Source organism: Homarus americanus, unplaced genomic scaffold, assembly GCF_018991925.1.
Source record: "Homarus americanus isolate GMGI-L3 unplaced genomic scaffold, GMGI_Hamer_2.0 scaffold6354, whole genome shotgun sequence".
Classification (NCBI taxonomy): Eukaryota; Metazoa; Arthropoda; class Malacostraca; order Decapoda; family Nephropidae; genus Homarus; species Homarus americanus.
Window position 1 is genome coordinate 980,255 of NW_024715548.1, and position 22,521 is coordinate 1,002,775.

Genomic DNA, 22,521 nt, shown 5'->3' on the forward strand with positions numbered 1-22,521 from the left:
TTACAGAGTGCATTGGTTCTAATGCCTTCTTCATGTTTCATAATAATTTCTGCACTGTATATTATGAATATGTTAACTAAATTTCAGAATGACCAATTATTTCAATGCTAAAATGCAAAAATATTCAAGAGACCAACAAACTCAATGTTCACTCTACTGTAAACAAAAATAAACTGTGAAGCTTTGTTGGGTGATTCAGCCAGCTGATGGGTGCACAAAAACTGTTCCCTGTACTGTCTATATTATCAATATGTTAACTAAATTTCAGAATGACCAATAATTTTAATATAAAAAATGCAGAAATATTAAAGAGACCAAATTTTTTTTATATTTACTCCACTGGAAACGAATGTAAACATAGAACTGGTTACTGTATTGGCGGACTGGCCGATCAGCTGATGCGCACAACAAAACGTGTTTCTCATAAGGCTTTCGTTAATCAAAGTTTTGTTCGTTAATCGAACTGAAAATCCTTATGGGAGCTAATTCGTTAACTGAAATTTTGTCAATTGGACCGTTCGTTAATTGAGGGACCACTGTACATTGTTTTATAGCTGTTAGTTCATACATGCAAAAAATGAAAATTTTAAAGGAGTTTGCCTTGGTAAATGTCACTCCGTCCGGTATGCTGCTGTCATGAGAAACAACAAGTGATCTCTGTGTATAGATGAAGAAAAAGACTATTTAAATGATTCAAGGAATAATAAGCTCCAACAATCTTTTGCTCAGGAATGACTATACAGTACAGTATTGATGAAACTAGTGATGTCCAATACTGTATATGGGTGGTAGAATTGGGAGTATGTGAAACTCTTGGTACTCCTCCTGAGAATGGGAATACAATCCACGATCTTGGAAGATAATTAAAGAATTGGGAAGTAATAAGATATTGAAAATTTGACAGTGACACTGGATTCTCAATATACTTTTCTAATCAGGAATAAAATGTCAGGAAGGTCAAATTAGGAGGGGTGTATTTTAAGTGGGATTACTAAATGAAATACCGTGTGTGGGAATTGATAAGAGTATTCAAAAACAACAATTGAGGGTTGGTCTGTGAGAGAGATAATTACACATCTGTAGCATAAAAGTTTTGGATTTTTTTTTAATCAGAATTGAACATAGGAAAGGTAAAGAGACAGACTGACGGAAGAACTGAAAGACAGATGGACTGACAGAGGGGGGGACAGACAGGGAGAGGGATGGACAGACAGATAGTTTTCTTATTATAATGCCTATATAATCTCTAATGGAGCCACGGAAGGTAATGAACCTATTTTGATTACTAATTAATACAGTGATCCCTCGGTTAACAAGATTTCGGTTAACGATTTACCTTCCATAAGATTCTTAACTTCGGTTAACGAGCAATCCCTCGATTAACGAGTTTTTTACGAGCCGACTTCAACATGTTTTCGCTTGCATTTGGCGGTCCACCAGCTGTAGTATTAGTCCGCCAATACAGTAATTGGTTTTAGGGCTTAAATTCCTTACTATTTTAGTAAATATCAAGAAGTTTATACTATTCAATAATTTTAAAGGTTTATTATTAACGTTTTTAGTCATTTTAACAATTATTGAACATAATTTAAGGTAAAGAAACTAGTTTCTGGCGTGCCATCCAGCCTGTTAACACACCAGACAGGCGTTAGTCTCTCTCTGTTTTCAGTGGAGGTAACATTTTGCTTGAGACTCAACTAAGTGCTTTTTTTCTGTGTTTCCAAGCAAATTATTGGTCATTTTGAAATTTATTTTACATATTGACAATATATAATGCAGTGCAGTGTTGATTTAAAGAAAATAATCTTGAATTACACCAAGAGAACTAAAATTTTATGGGTGAAATGGTGCCATGGGGTGACTTCTCTTCCACCCCAAAGCCTTCTCTTCTCCCTTCTCCTCCACCCCCATTCTAATTCCCATCATCATCATCATCATCCACGAGCCTTCTACATACACACCTCAAAATAAGTGTACTTTTCTACCTTTTTTGTTGAATTTAGGCAATTTTCGGTGAGCTGGAACCAATTACCCAAAAACCCATTGAAACAATGGTTTCGGTTAACGAGTTTTTCGGTTAACGAGCAACCTGCTGGAACGGATTGTGCTCGTTAACCGAGGGACCACTGTAATGTCATGTATGAAAATTTAATACAAGTTATGGTTACCTTCAGTGGGTTCTCATGTATTGGGAATGATTATACTAATTAATGATACTTAAGAAATTTTAGACATTATATGATAGCTGTTATTTTTCAAGAGCTTGTCAGTGATTATGGGAATGTATGATAGGTCAAGGAAGTAAAACTATAAGTCTTTATTTTTTACAATTGTAGAAGTCTGTGAAGTAAACCTAGGGATTTAGTTTATGGTGGGCATTTGTGTAGTTAATTTTATCAATTTCGTACCAAAATAATTTTAAACAAAAATATTTAGTGTTACTTTATTGCAATTTGCATGAGACATTCCACATTTGTGTTTAGTGCTAGAAAACAAGATGAATATTTAATCTAGTTTCTTTAAAAAAATGTTAGTAGTGGTCACCTTTTTCTATGTGCAGTACTATACTTAGTATCCATGAAAGTTTCTTGAAAAGAAATAATTTTATAATTTTCTGCTTTATATTAACACCAGACCAAGTTTCTTACATTAGGTTCATTATGACTGAAAGAGCAGTGAATGAATGGCTGACATTCACTTCAAGAATAACAGGTGAAAGAACTGTGAATCCTTTCATTGGATACTAGGCAGTTTATATAGTGAAGTTTTGACAAATAATGTAAAACTTTTGCTTAGCCAATTTATGGAAGGCAAAACAAAAAAGAAAAAGGCAAGAAACACATACAGTACATAGTTAAGTTGATGATCAAGTGTTCTCAAGTTTAGTATTTTTGTTACCATAGTTCTACCACTTTTTCGTTGTGGGTCAGTCTTCCCACCCTTCATCACTTCCTACTTGCCATACAACAGCATTCACTTGTTGATACACAAGTCTATACTATGGCACTTGAAACTAGACAGGGATGACAATCTCATATTTTAGTTTGTTACACAGTAGATATCACAGTCTGCTCTTAAAAATTAACAGTGTGTTGCTGAAATATTACATTCACTGGGATATTGGAATGAAAATATTATTATGTGCCAAGGTCCATAATCCAGACCCCAAAACATGTGATGGGACAAAAATGAAAATTATTATTTTTTAAATTTGAATTATTGGATTGGACAGGAGTAATTACACTTTATATTCAGTAGTAATGTACAGTAATGAATTTAAATATAAGACAAGCTTTAGATGCTGCTGAGAGCAATAAAATTATATTTAATAAATTTTTAAAAATCAGTTCATATTATTACAAGATTATAGTATCACATGTTTAGAGAAAGTTTAACATTCTAATGCTCCATTTTCTATACATCCAGCAAGCAATGCAATTTTGGCATCACAAATTTTTAAAATTTTGTCAGATTCATTTGCTGAATGAAGTTTCCATCCCTGTTTTCCTGAAAGTCATTAACTAGTCATTTTCTAGACAGAAGTAACTAATTGTTCTGTACTATATCAAACACGAATAAGTGTAGAATCCTTTTTTGTACCATTGATATGAGAATCACAAATCACATCCTTTTCCTCAATTCATTTGCAACCATAAAAAAAGCTCATTACTGGTGTGAACTGTTCCTTTTCATAAGTTACCAGTTTTTTTAAGTTGCTTGGATCAGTCGCACTATCTTCAGAAGGAAATCGTGTATAAAGAGTGCCATCACTGAAGGACTTGCAAAAAATAATTTTATATTTAGCTATACTTGTGTTGGGTACAAATTTGTTTGTTTTTAATTGGGTGTTTAGACATCTTTGTGCGCACATACACACACACATTTGTTTCTTCATGATTGTAATTAGAAATTATTTTAAGTGTAAAGTTTGTTTATGTAGCCAATATTTGGTGTACTGTATTTAGTTTATGTTTGGGTATTTGTGATATACTAGTTTAAGTAATTAACTTTGTGGGAAATACTCTTTTGTAGTTTCAGTATTTAGTTCCTTAAAACATGGTTTCAGTGTGGTATATAATCAATCTCCTTCAAACCTGAATATATATCTGTATTAGTATTGTTGTTATAACTTATTTTTATTTACTACTCTAGACAGTTGGTAATTCTTAAGAGATTAAAACTGGGAAGTACTTTCTTCATTATACCTGACATAAATATTTGGTAATTTAATTTGGGGTTAGATTGATAAATTTAACTGTTCACTGTGATTGAGTCTTCGTTCCATGTAGCTGGGTATTATATTATTTTATTTGGTTCATTAGACCCTTTCAGTACAGGTATTTAATTTTACAGGTTATTTTTATGGGATGTGTTGTGATTTCTTTACTTTAGTATAAATACCTAGTTACTGCTGTATAATTTTGCTTAAATCTATTATATATATATATATATATATATATATATATATATATATATATATATATATATATATATATATATATATATATATATATATATATATATATATATATATATCATATATATATATATATATATATATATATATATATATATATATATATATATATATATATATATGTAAGTAACATTAATACAGGCATCCCCCGCATTACAGAAGTGTTCCGTCCCTGGAAAATTGACCGTATCGCGAAATTCCATAACGCGAAACCTATTTTCCCATTGACTTCCATTATAAAACTGGAGATGCGTTCCTAATGAATTTTTTTCGGCCCCAAAAAAGTAATTCAAGCACTTTTATGAATAAAAATATATACATTTATAAACACATACAATACAGTACATTAAATAATTTCTGATATACCTTCTTAAAACATCAAGTTTAATATCCAATGTAATGCATTTGCGGCTTCTTTTTGCACTACTGCGGTCACTTCCACTTGATGGCCTCTTTCCAGTCATCTTGAATAAGGGTAATGCACTGTACTGTACTTACTGTATGTTTGTAAAAGTTAAATCCAACTGCTGGGGGAGAAACATGCGAGCACACTGGATGTAAACAATGGAGTGACTCCTCTTGGCGGTAGCAAACACCAAAAAATCCACACCAAACAAATTATTTTTAAAAAAAAAATTTTAATTTCGTATACTAGAGATTTTTTATAATTGTTAAAATTTACCCCAATTTCTGTAAGGGCGGATTTACGGGTCGTATCGCGAAACACTGGGGATGCCTGTAGTTACTTACATCTACGTTAATGTCTCAACTAATTTACTGTACAAGTTATGCAAGCACTTTAATCAACATGAGTTAGATATTTTTCACACATCATGGAAGATTAGCTGTTTAAAAGGTTATACAGTACATTTATTATAGTTATTGTAAATGTTTTGGTGAACTTGGATCCAACAAATCATTAACTGGGAGTGTGCTACCATGCACAGCTTTTCTTAAACATATGCTCAGCTGTGAGTGAGTGTCAGTCAGTTTGCCTAGAAAGTCAACTCTCCTACTGGAAAGTTATTGAATGTTTTGAACAATTTTGAAACTGATGGTAGTAACGTGATGTTTAATACGAGTTTGTCGTGGATTGTGCGTTTCCTAATGACCATTGGAGTAAAAGCTTTGCTCTAATCAAAATAATAAAGTTTTGACATTGCCAGACATGAAACCTTGTAATGTTCTAAATGTGGAGTAATTCTGTTGAATGAAGATTATAGGGCATAAGTTAATTTTCAAATTTATGCTGTATGTAAATAAAAAATTAATCAGTTATGTTGAAAATCTTGGTTTGTATAATTAACTTTTATCTATATTGATGCTTTACGTAACACAACTATAAATTCTTTAATTCCATTCAGCTCATACAGCATGTTGTGGCATTATCATGTGTAACCATCTATCATTCACAGTACAGTACAGTACAGTACAGTACAGTACAGTAGAGCACAGCACAGTACAGTACAGTACAGTACAGTACAGTACAGTATGCTGATCTTTCTTTCTAATACAGGTACTAAATCCATTTGCATTCTCTTGTATAAGTTAGTTGCTGTCTGTGGTCTTACAGCCTCATATTATTTATCATAACTGTTATCTGTATATTAGTAATCTGGGGAAGAAAAGGTATTACTAATTTCCTATAACTAAGAGCACCTTACTCTCCAGATTAACCAAAGTAAAATTCTCCTAGGTATACTGCAGGATTATTAACAAGGTATTTGTTAATATTTTCCTTTGAGTTATTTGTTTTGATCACACCATTGTGTGTGTGATTCATTGTCAATTTTTATTTATATATACAGTGTATGGGATATCCTCTGGTCCGTGTCTAAAATGTAGTCCTTTCTAAGTGAGCTCTTGCTGGGTTATTTATGTCCTTTCTGTCCATATTTTCTGACTTCTTTGGGTTGCTTGTTCATAATTTGTTTGTGCAACCTTTATGATAAGCTGGAACCTGGCCAGGAAGAACCTTGATCTAAGCATACCAGAATTATATGAAGTTCTATTTTATATTCATGGAACCTTGCATATGCATCTCTGTTATACACATCTGACACATAATATTAAAAAATTAAGCAATGATATCACTTACAGAGATGTCTTTGCTTTATGAATCAATTTACATCATCCCTTTTGCATGAATTAGGAGAAAATTGGGTAACACAACTGGTAAATACTAAGATGATAATTTTTATTCAGAATAAATTAAAGTTAGTACTTTTCATCATATTAAGAAACCTAATTTATGATCATGTGATGAAGACTTTAGTATTACCTGTATTGCACCATAATACATAGTACTGATAATTTGGTGCAATATTGGCCCAAAAGTTTGCATTAACTGATGGGATTTGGATGTACATCACAAAATATAAGTTAAAGTTTTTTCTTTTTCATAATTGAAAAGATTTGGCCCCCATTACCATCTCTGGATATGCTATTTTAATTATATGTCAGTCTCTTTCTGCCCAGTTTGCATATTATCACTACTGAGCTCAATTAGTAATGATTTCTTATTAGACAGTTCATCACAAATTAAATTATATTATTGATCTTTGTGTTGGTGTTCATATTGAATTTTTTTTATAAATTGCATTTTTTTAAAGAAAGTGATTTTGGAGGATTTTAGTATCATCACATATCGTGTGTCTGTCTTTGTAATATGGTCACAAGTGACTAATAAATTTTTTTTTATATATGACTTTCGTTATTCTGGGTTTAGATAGCTAGAGATGATGGCTATTACTTATTATTGAGTTGTTTCAGTGAAAGTTATCAAGAATATTATCTAGAAATGCTGAACAAGTAAATTTGGAAACATTTATACAAGGCATAAAGCTGCTTGTAAAAGGGAAAATATATACACCTATACAGTACCCGATTCAGAATTTAGTTTATTATTATTATTATTATTATAATTATTATTATTATAATTATTATTATTACGTATTATTATTATTATTATTATTAATATTATTATTATTATTATTATTAGTATTAGTATTAGTATTATTATTAGTATTATTATTAGTATTAGTATTATTATTATTATTATTATTATTATTGGGGTTTCCAAAATCATAATGTTTTGAAACTTGATATAAGTACTGTATATCATCTTATGGGTATTTGGGTTCTTTTGACTATGGTAAACAGATACAGTTTTGTAGCATATCATCCTTCCTTATTTTGATCTTGATTATATATAATAACTGCACTTACGAAATTCAAATAACTGTAATAGAAAATTGAGATAATAGAGCAAAATGGTTTAAGCCTTTATAATGCTGTGTGGGGAGGTTTGTGTTGCATGATGCTTGGTTTTCTCTTCACTTTATTTTCACTGCTTTTACTTATAATGATGCACAGTAAATTAATATGAGTTCTGTGATGTTAAGCATGAAGTGTGTGGTTTTACAAAAGAGGAAAATGTTAGGCATCTAATTATGATGTATTTATAGAGTAAGTTTACAGGTGCACAAAACATAAAAATTTGAAGGTATAGAATGTCTTGCAGTTGATAAAAGATTGTTTTAACTTGCAAAGAAATATTCCTTGCAATTTTGGCATGGTGGTTCTTGTAGAATGAGGAAAATACTTCAATTGCTGTGCTTGCATTCATTTTCAGCAAGAAATGTGAGAACAGAAATATGAAACATTTTCCCGAGTTCTATACAAAAACTTATCCATAAACTCAGTGAAGTAGTTACCGTAACTTGTGCCTACACACAAAAAATAAAGCTGATGGGATTTTTAGGTTAAAGATGTAGTTGTAGGTGTGTTCATTAAATGAAGCACTTTAGGTATGTATAAGAGAATACAGGCAAAGTTATGCAAGAGCCAGACAAAGAGGATGAACTAACTAATTGGGGGTAAGGCCGGTCCATAATAACGGACTCTGTCGGTTATATACCAACATAGTCCTAAGTAACTATGATAATTATACTGTACAAAGCTTGAGGGGCAGTTTCCTTGCATGGTTAAGCTCTAAGCACAGTTGGGGTACCCCCGGCCTCCCAAGAGAAAAAAATTATATAATGAGTTAACACAACTATATACGGGGGTTGTGTATCGCCACCATCATTCTATTCCTGCTTGTTTAGTGGCGAACTATAAAACCTTTCGGGCATATAACTCAATGTCTGTCTGCCTTCCAGGGGTGTTGGTGTTAATATCTTGGAGCTGTGTAGCTGGGTCACGTGCCCAATTACCCTGCTTAAAAATATTTATGGCACTTGGTACACTTAGAATTTTGATATTTATAATAAATACAAGCATATATTGTTTTCATGCTTGTACTGTATGTTTTAAAATACCAAGATTTAGTAACTGCATCAAGTGCCATAGATATTTATGTACTGGCAATAACTGTTATACGATGGGGTTAGGAACCTCAATAAACCATCACTAATTCATCAGTTGTATATTGATAATAATTTGTGGGAAAAATAGGTTCCATTCCTGAGCCCCTGAAGAGCCCAAACACGTTCTAGATCTAGATAAAAAGTAATATAATACCTGGAAGTAACGAAGAATTCATGCAATATATCTCGGCCTACAAGACGGAATTTGAAAAAAAAAAAAATCAGCCCAAAGTTAGGGGGTCGTCTTAAGCACCAGAGATAAAATTCTTACCTCTTAAATTTTGCGGTTTAGCGTGTCAAGAGTGGTGATGGAAACATGGTAAACCACTCACAAGGTCCTACCACTAATTATTTTATACTGAAACTTACATTTGGGAAGCTGGATTAAAATGAAGATTACCGGTATATTAAAATAATAAAAATGTATTATAAACCAGTCTAACATACCGTAAAAGAACAATATAGGTAACTTATCACCCCCCATTTGCCGTGTGAAAGGCGACTTGACGTGACCTTGCTTTTTGCTGTTGAGGTGGTCAGTAATCATATCTGTATATTTACTGATCATAATACTTATCTCCTATAATAATTAATTTAAATTAATTTTTTACAAAGAATATTCAGTAAATGTCTTAATTCTGAAACTACGAGGGTAAATTTAGGATGAGAATGATTAACAGAAGTCGTCATGGATTGAGTTTGGTCCTAATGATCATAAATGTCTGGTCAACTTCACCTAGGTATAATGGTGCCTCCTTTTTGAAGTATATATTAAATACTTAGTGTGTTTAATGTATTACAATATTTCTAAATAATAAACAATATGGAAATCTATTTCGTAATGAAATATTTTTACACAACATTAGTTCAGTTAAATAACTGGCTTGAGTCCTAGGTACAAAGGGTTGATGCAATCTATGAATTGGCATTATTTTAATAACCAACATAATAAATGGAAAAGTCAAATGAAACATTATATTGTATGTATGTTGTGTTGTCAAAGAGAAACAATTGAAACTCATTGTGTAAATGAGCGTAAGATAAATCAGCAACCTGACTTGGTCATTTGTGATGCCATATGGAGTAGTACATTAGACAATACTGACATATCTTCAATATCTTCCCAGAGTAGAATCTCCTGTTTGGTAGCTGCCAAACTTTAGTAATATTTGTCAATGATAATTTGACAAATGAAAATAAACAAACAAGTTATTTACCAAGACCTTTCTCAGACAGAGAATAAGCTTTATAGCCTTTGTGTGAAGTCACCACAGAAATTCATTTAAATTTATATTTTTACATGAATATTTATGCAATTATAAAATATTGTTTATATATATATATATATATTATATATATATATATATATATATATATATTTTTTTGTAATAAATGTTGTAGTAGTATGTACAGTAATCTTTTCACTCAAATCCTATGAAACACTTTATTAGATATGTAGTCTGAGCAAAAATTAAAATCTTCCAGTGTTTTATATATTAGTATGTAAATAAACAAATAATCGTAATCATTTAAAGAAACAATTGTATTAGACATGTTCAGTTAATAAACTTTGTGAGTCACTAGTGTTTATACATCATAACGTTTGATGCCATTATAGTGAATTGGCTTTATTTTAAAACGGATGTAACAGCACTGGTCAATGGGATGGTTGGACTATGTCAGTAAGCTCCAATGGTAAGTCTTTGGGTGTTTTGATAGAAAGTACTTTTTAAATTTTGGGCGTCTTATTTCCTTGTAGGCGGTATTGATATGCAGTTTCGTGACTACACAACCGCTTGCAGAACAAAAGCCTGTGGAAAAAATGAGGATTGGCTGTATTAATGACTCTAGCCTATCTGTACAGGAACATGATAAAAAAGAAAAAGAAAAAAAGTGGAATAATAATTTTTTATACTGTATCCTTGTACAGTATATGGATATGCCCATTTATTCCAGTCATCATTAACGATAGTAAAAGATGCACTGAAAATATCTGAATATATAATTATATACATGGATAATTGTACAATATACATGTACTTAAATGCAGTACTTTACAGCAAATATACATAAAGACACATTGTATATACATACACACCTTCATTACTTAAAATTTAAGCTTTGTGTTTCAAGAATTTGTATTTCCTCAGTTAATCCCATCTGCTTAAAAAAGTAAGATTAATGCAGGCGTTAATTGATTTCTTGTGTAAATTTAGAATGAGAACAATCTCTGCGATATAGTTAAGAAACCGATGTGTACAACTTGCACACATGCACATTATATGCAATATACACACACACACACACACTCTGCCAGTACAATATATATGATATACAGTATTATGTACTGTATGCAGTATGTGTTTAATTCCTGAATACCCATACATGCATTTTTAACTTGAGTTAAGATACCTGTACAGTAAGTCCTCGTTTAACGTTGCCCTCGACAGCGTTGTTTCGTTATAACGTCGCTACTCTTTAGATACCCATTATTTAGACAACGTCTTGCCAATTTGGTATAACGTCGTCATGGACTACTTGTAAGGCACATCACCCAGTCAGAGCGGGAGGAGGAACCACCCTCCGGGTCTCAGTGACTCCCCACCCTCCTCCTCCTCCCGTCCTCCTCCTCTACACTCCCCACCACACACTCGCTCCACCTCCACCTATCAACGAGTACAATACAAAATAATTTAGTTTATATATCTTTTTGGATCTACTGTATACTATTTTCTATAAAAATTCCATTGAATTTATGTATATGTAGTGTATTTTATGGGGAAAATTGATTCCGTTAACGTCGCGGTTTTCAGGAACAGAACCACGACATTAAGCAAGGACTTACTGTACTGTACTATATACTGTAATCCTCAACGTGAAATATATTAAACACATTCCTCGATAGTATCAGTGATGAATAAATGCTTTGTAATATGAAAACTTTTAAGTTTTGCAAATTCAAAATTATCATTATTAAAAATGCTGACCCATGGTAATTGTTCTTCTGTCAATGGAATATATTTCATCTATTTCTTGACAGACGGCTCTGCAGTGTTATTCAGACATTATTTTTTCTTTTTACACCACAAAGCATATGAATATTTTTTCTTTCCCATTTAGGGGTCAGACTTTATGGCATTTAGATATTAATCTTAGTGGAAAGCATTATTAAAATCTTTGAGAATACCCAAAATTAATTCATTCTAGTTATGGTCACATGAAAAGTTCTTACTGTATGGTGAACAGATAATTGAACCTAGGGAGGAGGATACTTTAGGAATACTTATATACTTGAGGAAGAATAGAGAGTACCAAGAAGACTAAATCTGGATTCAAAACAAGCTTTTTCAGGACGGCAAAAATCTATACAATGATTAGCGGAGATGTGTTTCATCCATAGCGAGATTAATGGGTGTTCCACACTACAGTACTGTACTGTAGAAGGAAATCTGATGGACTTCCAACTATATCTAATGCTTTGCTTTAATTTCTCAAGTCCCTAAATCTGCAGCAAATCCTATGGGAGATGGATTCTTACAAGTGGGCTAAAAACAAAGTTTTCATGAATACTGTGTCAACCAATGCACTTTTTTTTAACAAAGGCGCCCACAAAGACCGCATAATATCCTTTTTTGATACAGTATTTGTTTTGAGAACTCTTCTTCTAGAAAGCATGAAGAACTATATTAATTTTTTTTTTATTTGAGTGTTCCTTCTCATTGCTTAATTTATAAAGTTGGCTTATATGTTTAAATACTAATGCATGTTTCAGAATGCTCACAACTTTCAGTAGTTGCTTCAAACCTTGGTGCAAAGAAGGCAAGAGCTACTGAATTTAGTAAGTTACCGTATTCTGTACTCAGTCTAATACTATAAGGCTTTGTACATAGCATTGCACACTTCCCAATTTTAAGTCTTGCACTTAACTATTTGCATTACTTCAAACATATTTTACAGAACTGCATTTTTATTTAAATATTGTATGTAGATTTGAAGCCTTTTTTTTTCTTCATACCCATACAATCATGGGAAATGACCATAAAACGATGATGATTCATTTCAATTCAATTCAATGTTTTCTGTATCAAATTCAAAAAGCATCAAAATATTAAGTCCAAAATAAGCAGTACTGTATTCTATTGTTTGTTGATACTGTAATTATATAATTTCCACCTTCATTAGCATAAGTCCTATAAATCAATAATGTTTGTATATTGATTCCTTTTAAAAACTGCAATACTTAAAGGTTTAAAATTGTGGAGGTAAATTTCTGGATTTCTTCAACTTTATGATTGTTCTTGCTTCGTGTGTTCTGCCTGCAGCCCAGGATGGAATTTTCACCTGTAACATTTCTTTCAGTTTGCACGTGAAGTAGTTGTTGCGTGGAGTAGCCACAAGTTTGTGTACAGTACTTAAGTATGGGGTAAGGTTTTAAAGAGGGGAAAATTATTAACCCCTTTCTTTTCGTTTTCTAATATAGTGCCATCATTATAAGCAACTTTGTAACTCAGGACCCAGCTAAAATACCTGTATAAGCAACTAAAACTAATTGTAATGAATACACTTTTTTAAATTTAAGTTATCTGAAGTTCTTATTTTCTTTACTGCATGAACTATAAAATGTAATAACTAACATTTGATATGTGCCTAAATTTGTCGTTCTTCTTAAATGTTGTAGAATGAATAATTGGGTCTGAGGTAATGATGGCATCTCAGTGCACTTACATTAGCCAGCTTGCTCTTGTGTTTCTCATAAATTTACATTAATGTTATTCTACTCAGAATCTACTTGAATATTTTAAATACAAAAAAAAATAATTGGTATGGTAAAAAAAGAATACTTGCTCCAGTGAATATTGCAACAATCATAATACACTACAGTATTTGTTCAGCAAATTTATAGCTAGTATCTTCATTTGGTCTTGAAACAAGGAATGTTAAAACAGTAAAACCTTTTGAGTTCACATAATGAAGTTAAAATTACATGAAGATTAGTTAAGGCTAAAATACTAAATCTTGCGAGTGTAACGAAGGAAAAATCCTAGTTTATATATTATCAGCAAGGCATAAATTTATCTTTACCTTTACAGTACGTACTGTATAGTGTACTAAGTTCAGCATATTTTTATATACCCCAATAATGACTTGTGCACACATATATGTTACATATATATACTGTATAAGTACATACACTGTACTTCATCTTTGTGATAACTTTAGCATATACAGTACAGTGTATTGTGAACCCCCTTTAACAACTAAAGCACATTTCTTTATCCCCTTAGGTTTTTTATTTTTCATTCATTAGATACATTTGCTCATCCCATCTATAATTCTTGTGTATTTTATTATGTATCTATATCCTGCACCTCCTTCGTCTGATTATATTTATCCTTATAGTTCATTCTTGGTCATACCTTAGATAAATTAGATAATTTTGTACTGTAGTTACAAGTTATCTCTTTAATAATATAAATTTTGCGTTAGTTTTGATCATTCATGAGGAAGCCTTGCTATTTGTGCTGTTAGTTGTCGTCATGATATAACAATCTATTTTTGGTTCTTGATTTTATTGACCAAATCTAGGATGTACAGTCAAGAAGAAAAGTCCTGTCGCCTTCTCTGCTGCTCCACAAACCTCAAGTTTCAGTCTCATGAACCCAAAGCAGAAGATACTGATACATTATTCTGTCCATAAATGCTTTGAATTCACGAATCTGAATCTCTGGGTTCATGGAACGGCAAAAGAGACGACAGGACCTTTGCTGTACAGTACAAGTACCTAGACTGCTTATTTGCAGACTAATATGAATAAAGAAGGTAGTGTAGAGCTCAGGATACATTATTATTAATATTAGTATGAAGGCCAACAGAGTTAAAGCGGGCTTAAAAATTCTGAACATAAAGTATTTGTTATTCCAGTACACTTTCATAACCTGCACTGAATTTAGTGGTGTTGCAGGAAAAAAAAAAACGAATGCTTTACAGTAACTATGCCAGTCATGAGCACAAAAAAATTAGTTAAGCTGGCAAGTTCTGAAAGCAAAACATGATATATGCTTCGTAGTTTGTTGGGTTTTTCTTGATTCAACTATTAAGTACAAGTTATGCTAACCATTGATATCTAGTCAATTTTCCTTCCCCTAATAGGCTACTCTTGGGTCTCCTACTACTGTACATACCTGTGGTAAATATATATCTTTTTTTTTTCTTTTTTTTTTCTTTCTTTTTTTAAATGTTCTCTCTTAATACCAATTTTATTTTCTCTCTTAGTTTTGACCTCATTTACTGCTCTTGTTTTCTTTGCTAAGTTAAGATTATACAGTACAGTATAACAATATTCCTGTATTCTGTTCAGTACAATACCAGCATGTAATAGAAGTTTGATGATCCTTGTTGCTGTGGCAGTTACTAATTCCATCTATTAATAAGTTGTTATCAGCTAATACAGTATTTCCTACTTCACTTCTTACTATATTTCTTCCTTTTCTTTTCTAGTTCTACCTCTTTTATCTACTTTTTATTTGACTCTTAACTACTTTGCTCTTAATCTATTTTAATATTTCTCTTCTACTTTTTTCTTTCTCATTAATTTTTTTTCACATACTGTACAGTGTATTCTAAAGCTTCTATTTTAATCTGGTATTTCTCCTGTCTGTTTATTTTCGTGTGCATTTTATTCTATTTTTTTTTATTTCCAAACTCATTCAGGTATTGCTACTTTTTCTTTTTTCTATTCCTACATGGTTTATTTCATATACTACTGTATTCTATTTTCTAGCCCATTCTGGGATTTTTCTTCTTCCCTCAATCTTCTCTCAGTCCTACCCACTTTCTCCTCTACCACCTCTTACATGACTACACCGTTTGTGCTAGTTGCTTTATATTAACTGGCATAGTGTAGTCAAAGTGGTAATGGTAGTGGAGGAGGTGGCAGGGATGGGGAGTCTAGACGCAGCTGTGTGATGGTGGTGTTGACTGTTGGTGTTGGGGCCTCGGTGGCAACACTCGCCTGCTCCCCGGACAGGTGAGTCGTTGCAAGAAAATAACAAGAGGAGTGCCACACTAAAAAAGTTAACCCTAATGTTGTAAATCTTGTTATTTCCTAAATTCCCAAACTAAATGTGTGTCGTAGATGCTTATAAATACCCTAGCTTTAAAATACAGTATGTACTGACCACTGCATCAATGTTCTCACCAACTAAAGCTGTATTTACCATGTTTTTTATGTGTTCTCTTTGATTTGCTTTGATATACAATTTTTTTTTTCCTGTAATTGTCTTGTTCCTTCCTTAGGCGATCTTTATTTTATGAACATTACTGAAACTATTAAGACCAACCTATGTAACAACCATCACACTGCTGCCCTTTTGCTTCCTATTTTTATTCAACCTCTGGATTGTCTGTTATCTGTTCTTGTTATTTCTCTGTCCCGAAATTTCATTACAGGATTATACTACTTTGTTCATCGATTCTTTCCACCATCTAACCAACATTTGTGAGTTTGGCAACCTCCTGAGTTATGATGTACTGTACTGTAAATAGAACACCAACCTACCAGTGTTTAGATGATGTTTCAAAAGTTTTAAGTGCATGTGTAAACAGAACCATAAGTGTACAAGTTCTTCATTATATACCTGTCCTCTCCTTTTCTTCCTTTTTTTTATATTTGTGAAAAATTTTTAAATTATTTTAGCTAGTTTTAGGGTTCTTTGAGGCAAGATTTATTTCGAAAAAATGGCTGTATTTTTTATTGCATGCTACATAAATAGGTAAATGGTACCCAAGTTTCTCCAAAACATGTATTTCTTATGTAAAACACAACTGAACAATATTTAAAAAAAAAATGAACATGCATTTATGCTTGTATAAGTTGCTGGTATACAGTAATTAACTAACATTAAATCAAACTACAGTACTGTAATTTGTTTTGTTGCATATAGTTTTCAGTTATGATAAAAATATTAATATCAAATTATACTAAATAATTTGTACAAGATGTAAAAATATTTACTTAAATCAAAATACAATAATTGTTATCCTTGAAATATAACCCTTTCAAAAACTAATGTTTTTTTTCACCATTCCAGAATGCCAGAAAAATGAATATCTTTATAATGGCAAGTGTTTAAAAAATTGCCCTGATAGGCATTATGCATGGAATCCACAAGAGATGGGTGCAACAGGATCACTGAGCTGTCGCCCCTGCCATTATACTTGTCGCCGTTGCTCAGGTTTACAAGATTATGAATGTACAGCGTGTTGGAGCGATGCTGAGCTTTATAATCCTTCTGAGGTAAATAATATTGTGTGTAGTATGGTACAATAGTTCTATTCGTATGTTGGATTAGAATGAAAGAACGGAAAAAGGGAATGTCAAGTCAGCTGATTTAAAAACATTGGTTCCCTAGTCCAATTTCTGTTATGAAATAGGGTTTCAAGTTAATCTATCATTTTCTAAGTGACAATTTTTTTTCTGTTAATGATTTTTTTATTTTCATATTTTGCAGGATCAGAATTTCTGTCACCCTCGCATTTTGCTCAATGCATATCACAGCCAACAGTCATGGTATATGGTGCTGCTGATAATCCTGCTGGGTTTGTTGGTCCTGGTGCTGATCCTGGCAGTGATGGTATTACGAGCACGTAGACCATCAAATCGTACTTCTTTAAAAATTAATCCCGTTGCAAATCTTGGACCATTAGGTAGCATAAAGTCTACAGTCAATGGTAACACAGCCTATGCACCTGTAGCGAGAGGTGACTCTGAACAGTTGATGACTAAAATACCTTTCCATGATCTCACTAGTGATGAAGAAATATAGAATTTAGCATATTAGGCTGATAGTGATAAAACTGTACAGAAAATGTTTTAAATAGTCTTTTTATACAGAATTGTTCCTTCACATTTTGTTTTATGGTGATATTTACTCTAATTTACTGTATCTTTAATATACGTACTGTAATTGAAAATGCAAACATCAGCTTAGTTATTTTTTGTAATTTCCACGAAAATTGCCTTCAACCTGTTACTACTAGGGATGGATTTGACTACATATTTATGAGGATGAAAGCAAATGCATCATTTTTACCACATTCATAGACTTATTACAAATATGATATAATACACTATATAAATAGAACATGCAGTATGATCCCTGAATAATAAGAAATAGGAAGGTAATTTCCTGGTAACTGTAAATACTGTTTAGTTCATTATCAAATGACAGTAAGTGGAATTGCCTAATTAAAAGAGAATACTTTGAATGATGATATATAAGGTAGTCAAGGATATTGTACAGTAAATATGAAAAAAAAAATCACTGTTGAACAGAGAAATAATCTTATACATGCTGCTAAAGTAACTTAAGCCTTTTATTGTGCTCACTCATAGAAGTCATTGCACTATATACATTAATTTTGATAGCCATTGGGGCATCAGTATTTTTATAATTCTTTTACTTGGGTAATGAATGAAAGTCGATGTACATAATGTGCATAAAAGGTTTTCAGATGAATTAAATGTAAATCCATATAATGTCTACAAATTATACCTCTACTCCTACTTGAATTTGTAAAATATAATGACTGTAAATAAGGTACATATTATAAAGGGAAATCTCAGCAGCAGAGTTAGATATAAATACTGTACATGTATCATCTTTTTGTTTAATCTCTCCAGACTTTTAATCAGTATTGTAATTTGTGAAATATTCTTCCTTAGTTGTGAAGGCAGTATTTTATATTCTGTATTCATAATAATGAGAATGTCCATAGCAATAATATATTCGAGGTACTTAAAATAAAACCAGCAAGTTAGTGATGACAGGGACTGGTAGCAAGAAAGAAAGTTGTTGATGGAGTCTGTAGCTGCCAATGACCAAGTAATGTACTTAGTAGTAGGAGGACACTGAGCCACCAAATAAGTCTTTCTTCTGTGTTGGTAATACTGATCAGTTATAGCATTTGGTCAGTCATATTATGACTGATTTTTTACACAGTAATATAAATACTTTTAGTCTAGTTTTAATGCCATTAACTTTGTGTTACCTTTCCAGTACCATAGTTGTCTTCAGTTGCACTGAACAACTCTATTTCTTGACCCCCATTCACTTAAAAGTTACAGTCAGTGAAGCTAACTAGGGGTATACAAATTCAGGTGTATATAGAAGAACTGATAATGTACCCTGACCTCATTCCATACAATTAATCAATAGAAGAGTACAAAATATATTTCAACAGTACTCGGGCATTAAGTTTTCTGTTCTTCCTTGATGCTGCTCACAAACATATGCTTGTAAGCATTTTATCGATAATAAATTACTAGTTCTAGCATTTATTTGTAAAATAAAAAAAAATGAGTTTTACTTGCATTAATGCAAAAATAAGCGGTTACTTAAAAGTTGCATTTTAGCCCTAAATATCATGTACTGTACTTTATTGCTGCAAATATTTGCACTGTATGCATCAGGTGCATGGTATAAGTTCATTGCCATTTCTGTGTAACTACTGTATTTAGTAACTAACTTAGTGCATAACATAGCAAATTTATTTATATTGAATTATGGTTCAAGATATTCCCAAGGTGATCAGTGGATAGTGTCCTTAACTAAGTTAAGTAGAGGTTATTGAATGTATTCTCTGCCTTCAGTCTTTAGAAGTCGAGATGATTATGGATTAACTTATTTTTCTATACTCGAAAATAATTCCAATTATATATTCGAGCTAATGTGTGGGTGAAAACTATGGCATCTTAACTAAAGGAAATGAAAACATTGTGTGAAATATGTATGCCATTTGAAACAACTGAACTTGTGGGCGGTTTATCATTGTAGCAAAAAACTTCAATAAAATTCATACTGTATATTTGTTTCATTATTGTTTTGAAGAGATATAAAAGAATTAATTAATTTTGTATTTACAGTTATGAAACCATTTTCTTGAAATTCATTGAAATATCTAAGATTATGAAGGTGTATACCTCCCTAATATGATGAACTTATGGGTGTTAGAGAGTGTTAAGAATGAAAACTCAATATAGACGTTTCTTTGATCTCATCACTATGTTAATATTCTCAACTGCTCAAACAACAGATGTGCCTTCATAGTAATGTCTGCGATTTCAAAATTCTCGACAGGGTTTAGCCCAATTTCTTTGTCTTGGTCTGGAGAGTATTTGCCATCATTCTCTTGTCTCCACAGGCCAACTATTTCCAGCCATTAAATTCATATCTCGAGAAAATTTCAATAGCATTCTTAGTTTTAATAAATATCTGAAGGTATTGATTCATGTAAGTTATGTTATTTTTGTATTGGTGGTCCTACCCAGGTGCTTCGTCCAGTCATGTATCCAAACCTTATCATAGAGATGAGTAACTCCTGTTGTTTCCTCTTTAGGCATTCATGGCCAGAGATGGAGGATCTCAAGTTTAATTTGCTTTATAATTTATATTCTATTTGTGTAACATTGTTGAAAATAGATCCTCAATCAAAATAATGTACAGTATGGTCTCTACATGTATTGTACAACTGTATGTGTAAAAAATTAAGAAAACAAATATTCTGTCTTACAGATAAAGCAATTTAAACTTAATGAATTTTATTGGGCCTTTTATCCAAATTGTTACGCAGTTTGTATAATTTATGAGGACTAATGCATGGAAATCCTTTTTGTAATTTTCTAGCTGCTAGATGCATAAAAAAGTTTTACATTTCATTTATCAGTATATGGAATGTTCCAGACAGATGTATAGCATTTTTATATAGGAGTTATTTTTGTAAATTGAAAATTTTAATGTGGAAATTATGATACTAAAATTTCAGGTGATTATATATGGTTTTTTTTAAATCCCTTAATGATTTTTAGATATAGTAAACCTCAGTTTTATAACAATCATGAATACAGTAAAAATATTTCAGGTCAGAGATTCACACTGGGGAAGGTTATAGGCTTCTCAAGCCTTCCTCTTGTGGGTATGTTAGAGGCCGAATCCCAAATTCTTGTTTAAAAATGAAGCTTAGTTTTGACCTAGCAATGCTGGTATACCCTGATTTATGATCTCCCTATCTAAAATACATATTCAGCTTTTAACTTGTAAAAAAATTTACAACTTTGTTTTTATATTGTTTACATTTTTGCCAATTATTTTGGCTATTCTAAAAAATCTTATTTTTTTGCAAAAAAAAAAAAAAAAAAATATATATATATATATATATATATATATATATATATATATATATATATATATATGTATATATATATATATATATATATATATATATATATGTATATATATATATATATATATATATATATATATATATATTTCATGGTATCCACAATGACAATCGTGATAAGATAAATCTTGATAAAGACTCTAAATAAGGCACTTGTTTCCATCTTCCGCAGGATTTTACCTTCAAGATATATATATATATATATATATATTTTTCTAAAGTCTCGCAATTAACGAAAAGCGCTTTGGGAACTTCGTTTTCTTCTTCCTTGTATAAATAAATATATATATATATATATATATATATATATATATATATATATAATTTTTTTTTTAATTGTTGCAAATTTATTGGCAAAAATCGTTTCTGCAAAATTTTCTGTTTTTGCAATTTTTTTTCTGATGTTTGGCCACATTTTTAACAGTTTTGAAAAAATTTTGCAACATTCTTTTGCAATAATTTTTCCAATATTTTTGCAATATTTTTGCAACATCTATTTGCAACTTTTTACAGTATAGTCTGCATTTATGCTGTTTTTGTTTACGCGTTTTTGTTTACGGTAAATTTGGTCATTTACGCGGCGAGCGGCTGGAGAGGTCCAGACTGCCGCGCCATTTTTTACCCACGCGGTCCATTCTTGACCATACGCGGGAAGCGGCGTGGTGAGTGGTGCGCATGAGGCCGCTCTTATGTTATCGCTGACGTCATATGACGTATCGGACTGTGATTGGGCCACGCATCCTTACCACCCACACATTCCCTCTGCCGCTAGCTGTGATTGGTCTAATGTAACATAACGTGCCCTGCCACCAGAGGTTAGAAGTCGCTGACCTAGCAGGGCCTGTCTCATTGTTCTCAGTCCGCGTATACAGTTCTCTCTTGTGCCCGCTAATCCCCTCACAACTCTCAATGGCTTCCGCGGAACCCCTACCACCAGAGAAAAACATCGAATTACCTGGACCAAGCCATGATAATGTGAAGGAAATCATCGAGTTGGGGGAGAAACTTAAGCTTATCCTTGACAATGACCCAGACAAGCATGGGTATGAAGCGTCTACTAACCATCTCACGAAAGTTATGGAGCCGTATATCCAGATCTATCTCGACAACATCAATGCTAGTCGTCAACGTAGTATTGAGGACTTCCTCGCCCGCAACCCACCACAACCACAGCCAGCCCAAGTCAGTGATATTGACAGTGAGGATATGAACTTTAAGAGGTTTGTCTGGGAGGCCCTGCAAACCTCTGCGAGTAGTGAAAGTGATTCACCGGAGGGCAACTAATCTGCCCCTTGCCTCGGAACCAGCTGCCATCCACGTGTGCCGACCCAGCTTTTCTACTAACGTAAGTATTAAAAAACCTAATATTATTGATATTTCTCTTAATTATTAATTGTGTGTGCATACCATCATAAAATTAAGATATTATTTTTACTA

At 32.2% G+C, this 22,521-nt stretch overlaps 1 protein-coding gene across 3 annotated transcripts in view; it reads left to right on the forward strand.

Moving 5' to 3' along the window:
- Positions 1–20,677, forward strand: part of LOC121857898 (furin-like protease 1) — a 51,874-nt gene extending 31,197 nt beyond the window's left edge. For 2 of the 3 annotated variants that reach the window (XM_042354142.1, XM_042354144.1), the window contains 3 exons: positions 12,620–12,685; positions 16,938–17,143; positions 17,358–20,677. In XM_042354142.1, coding sequence (XP_042210076.1) covers positions 12,620–12,685; positions 16,938–17,143; positions 17,358–17,672 — 587 coding nt within the window. In that variant the 3' untranslated portion in view covers positions 17,673–20,677. The remainder of the gene's footprint in view (positions 1–12,619; positions 12,686–16,937; positions 17,144–17,357) is intronic. The other variant, XM_042354143.1, reaches the window with a different exon arrangement.
- Positions 20,678–22,521: the final 1,844 nt, after the last annotated feature.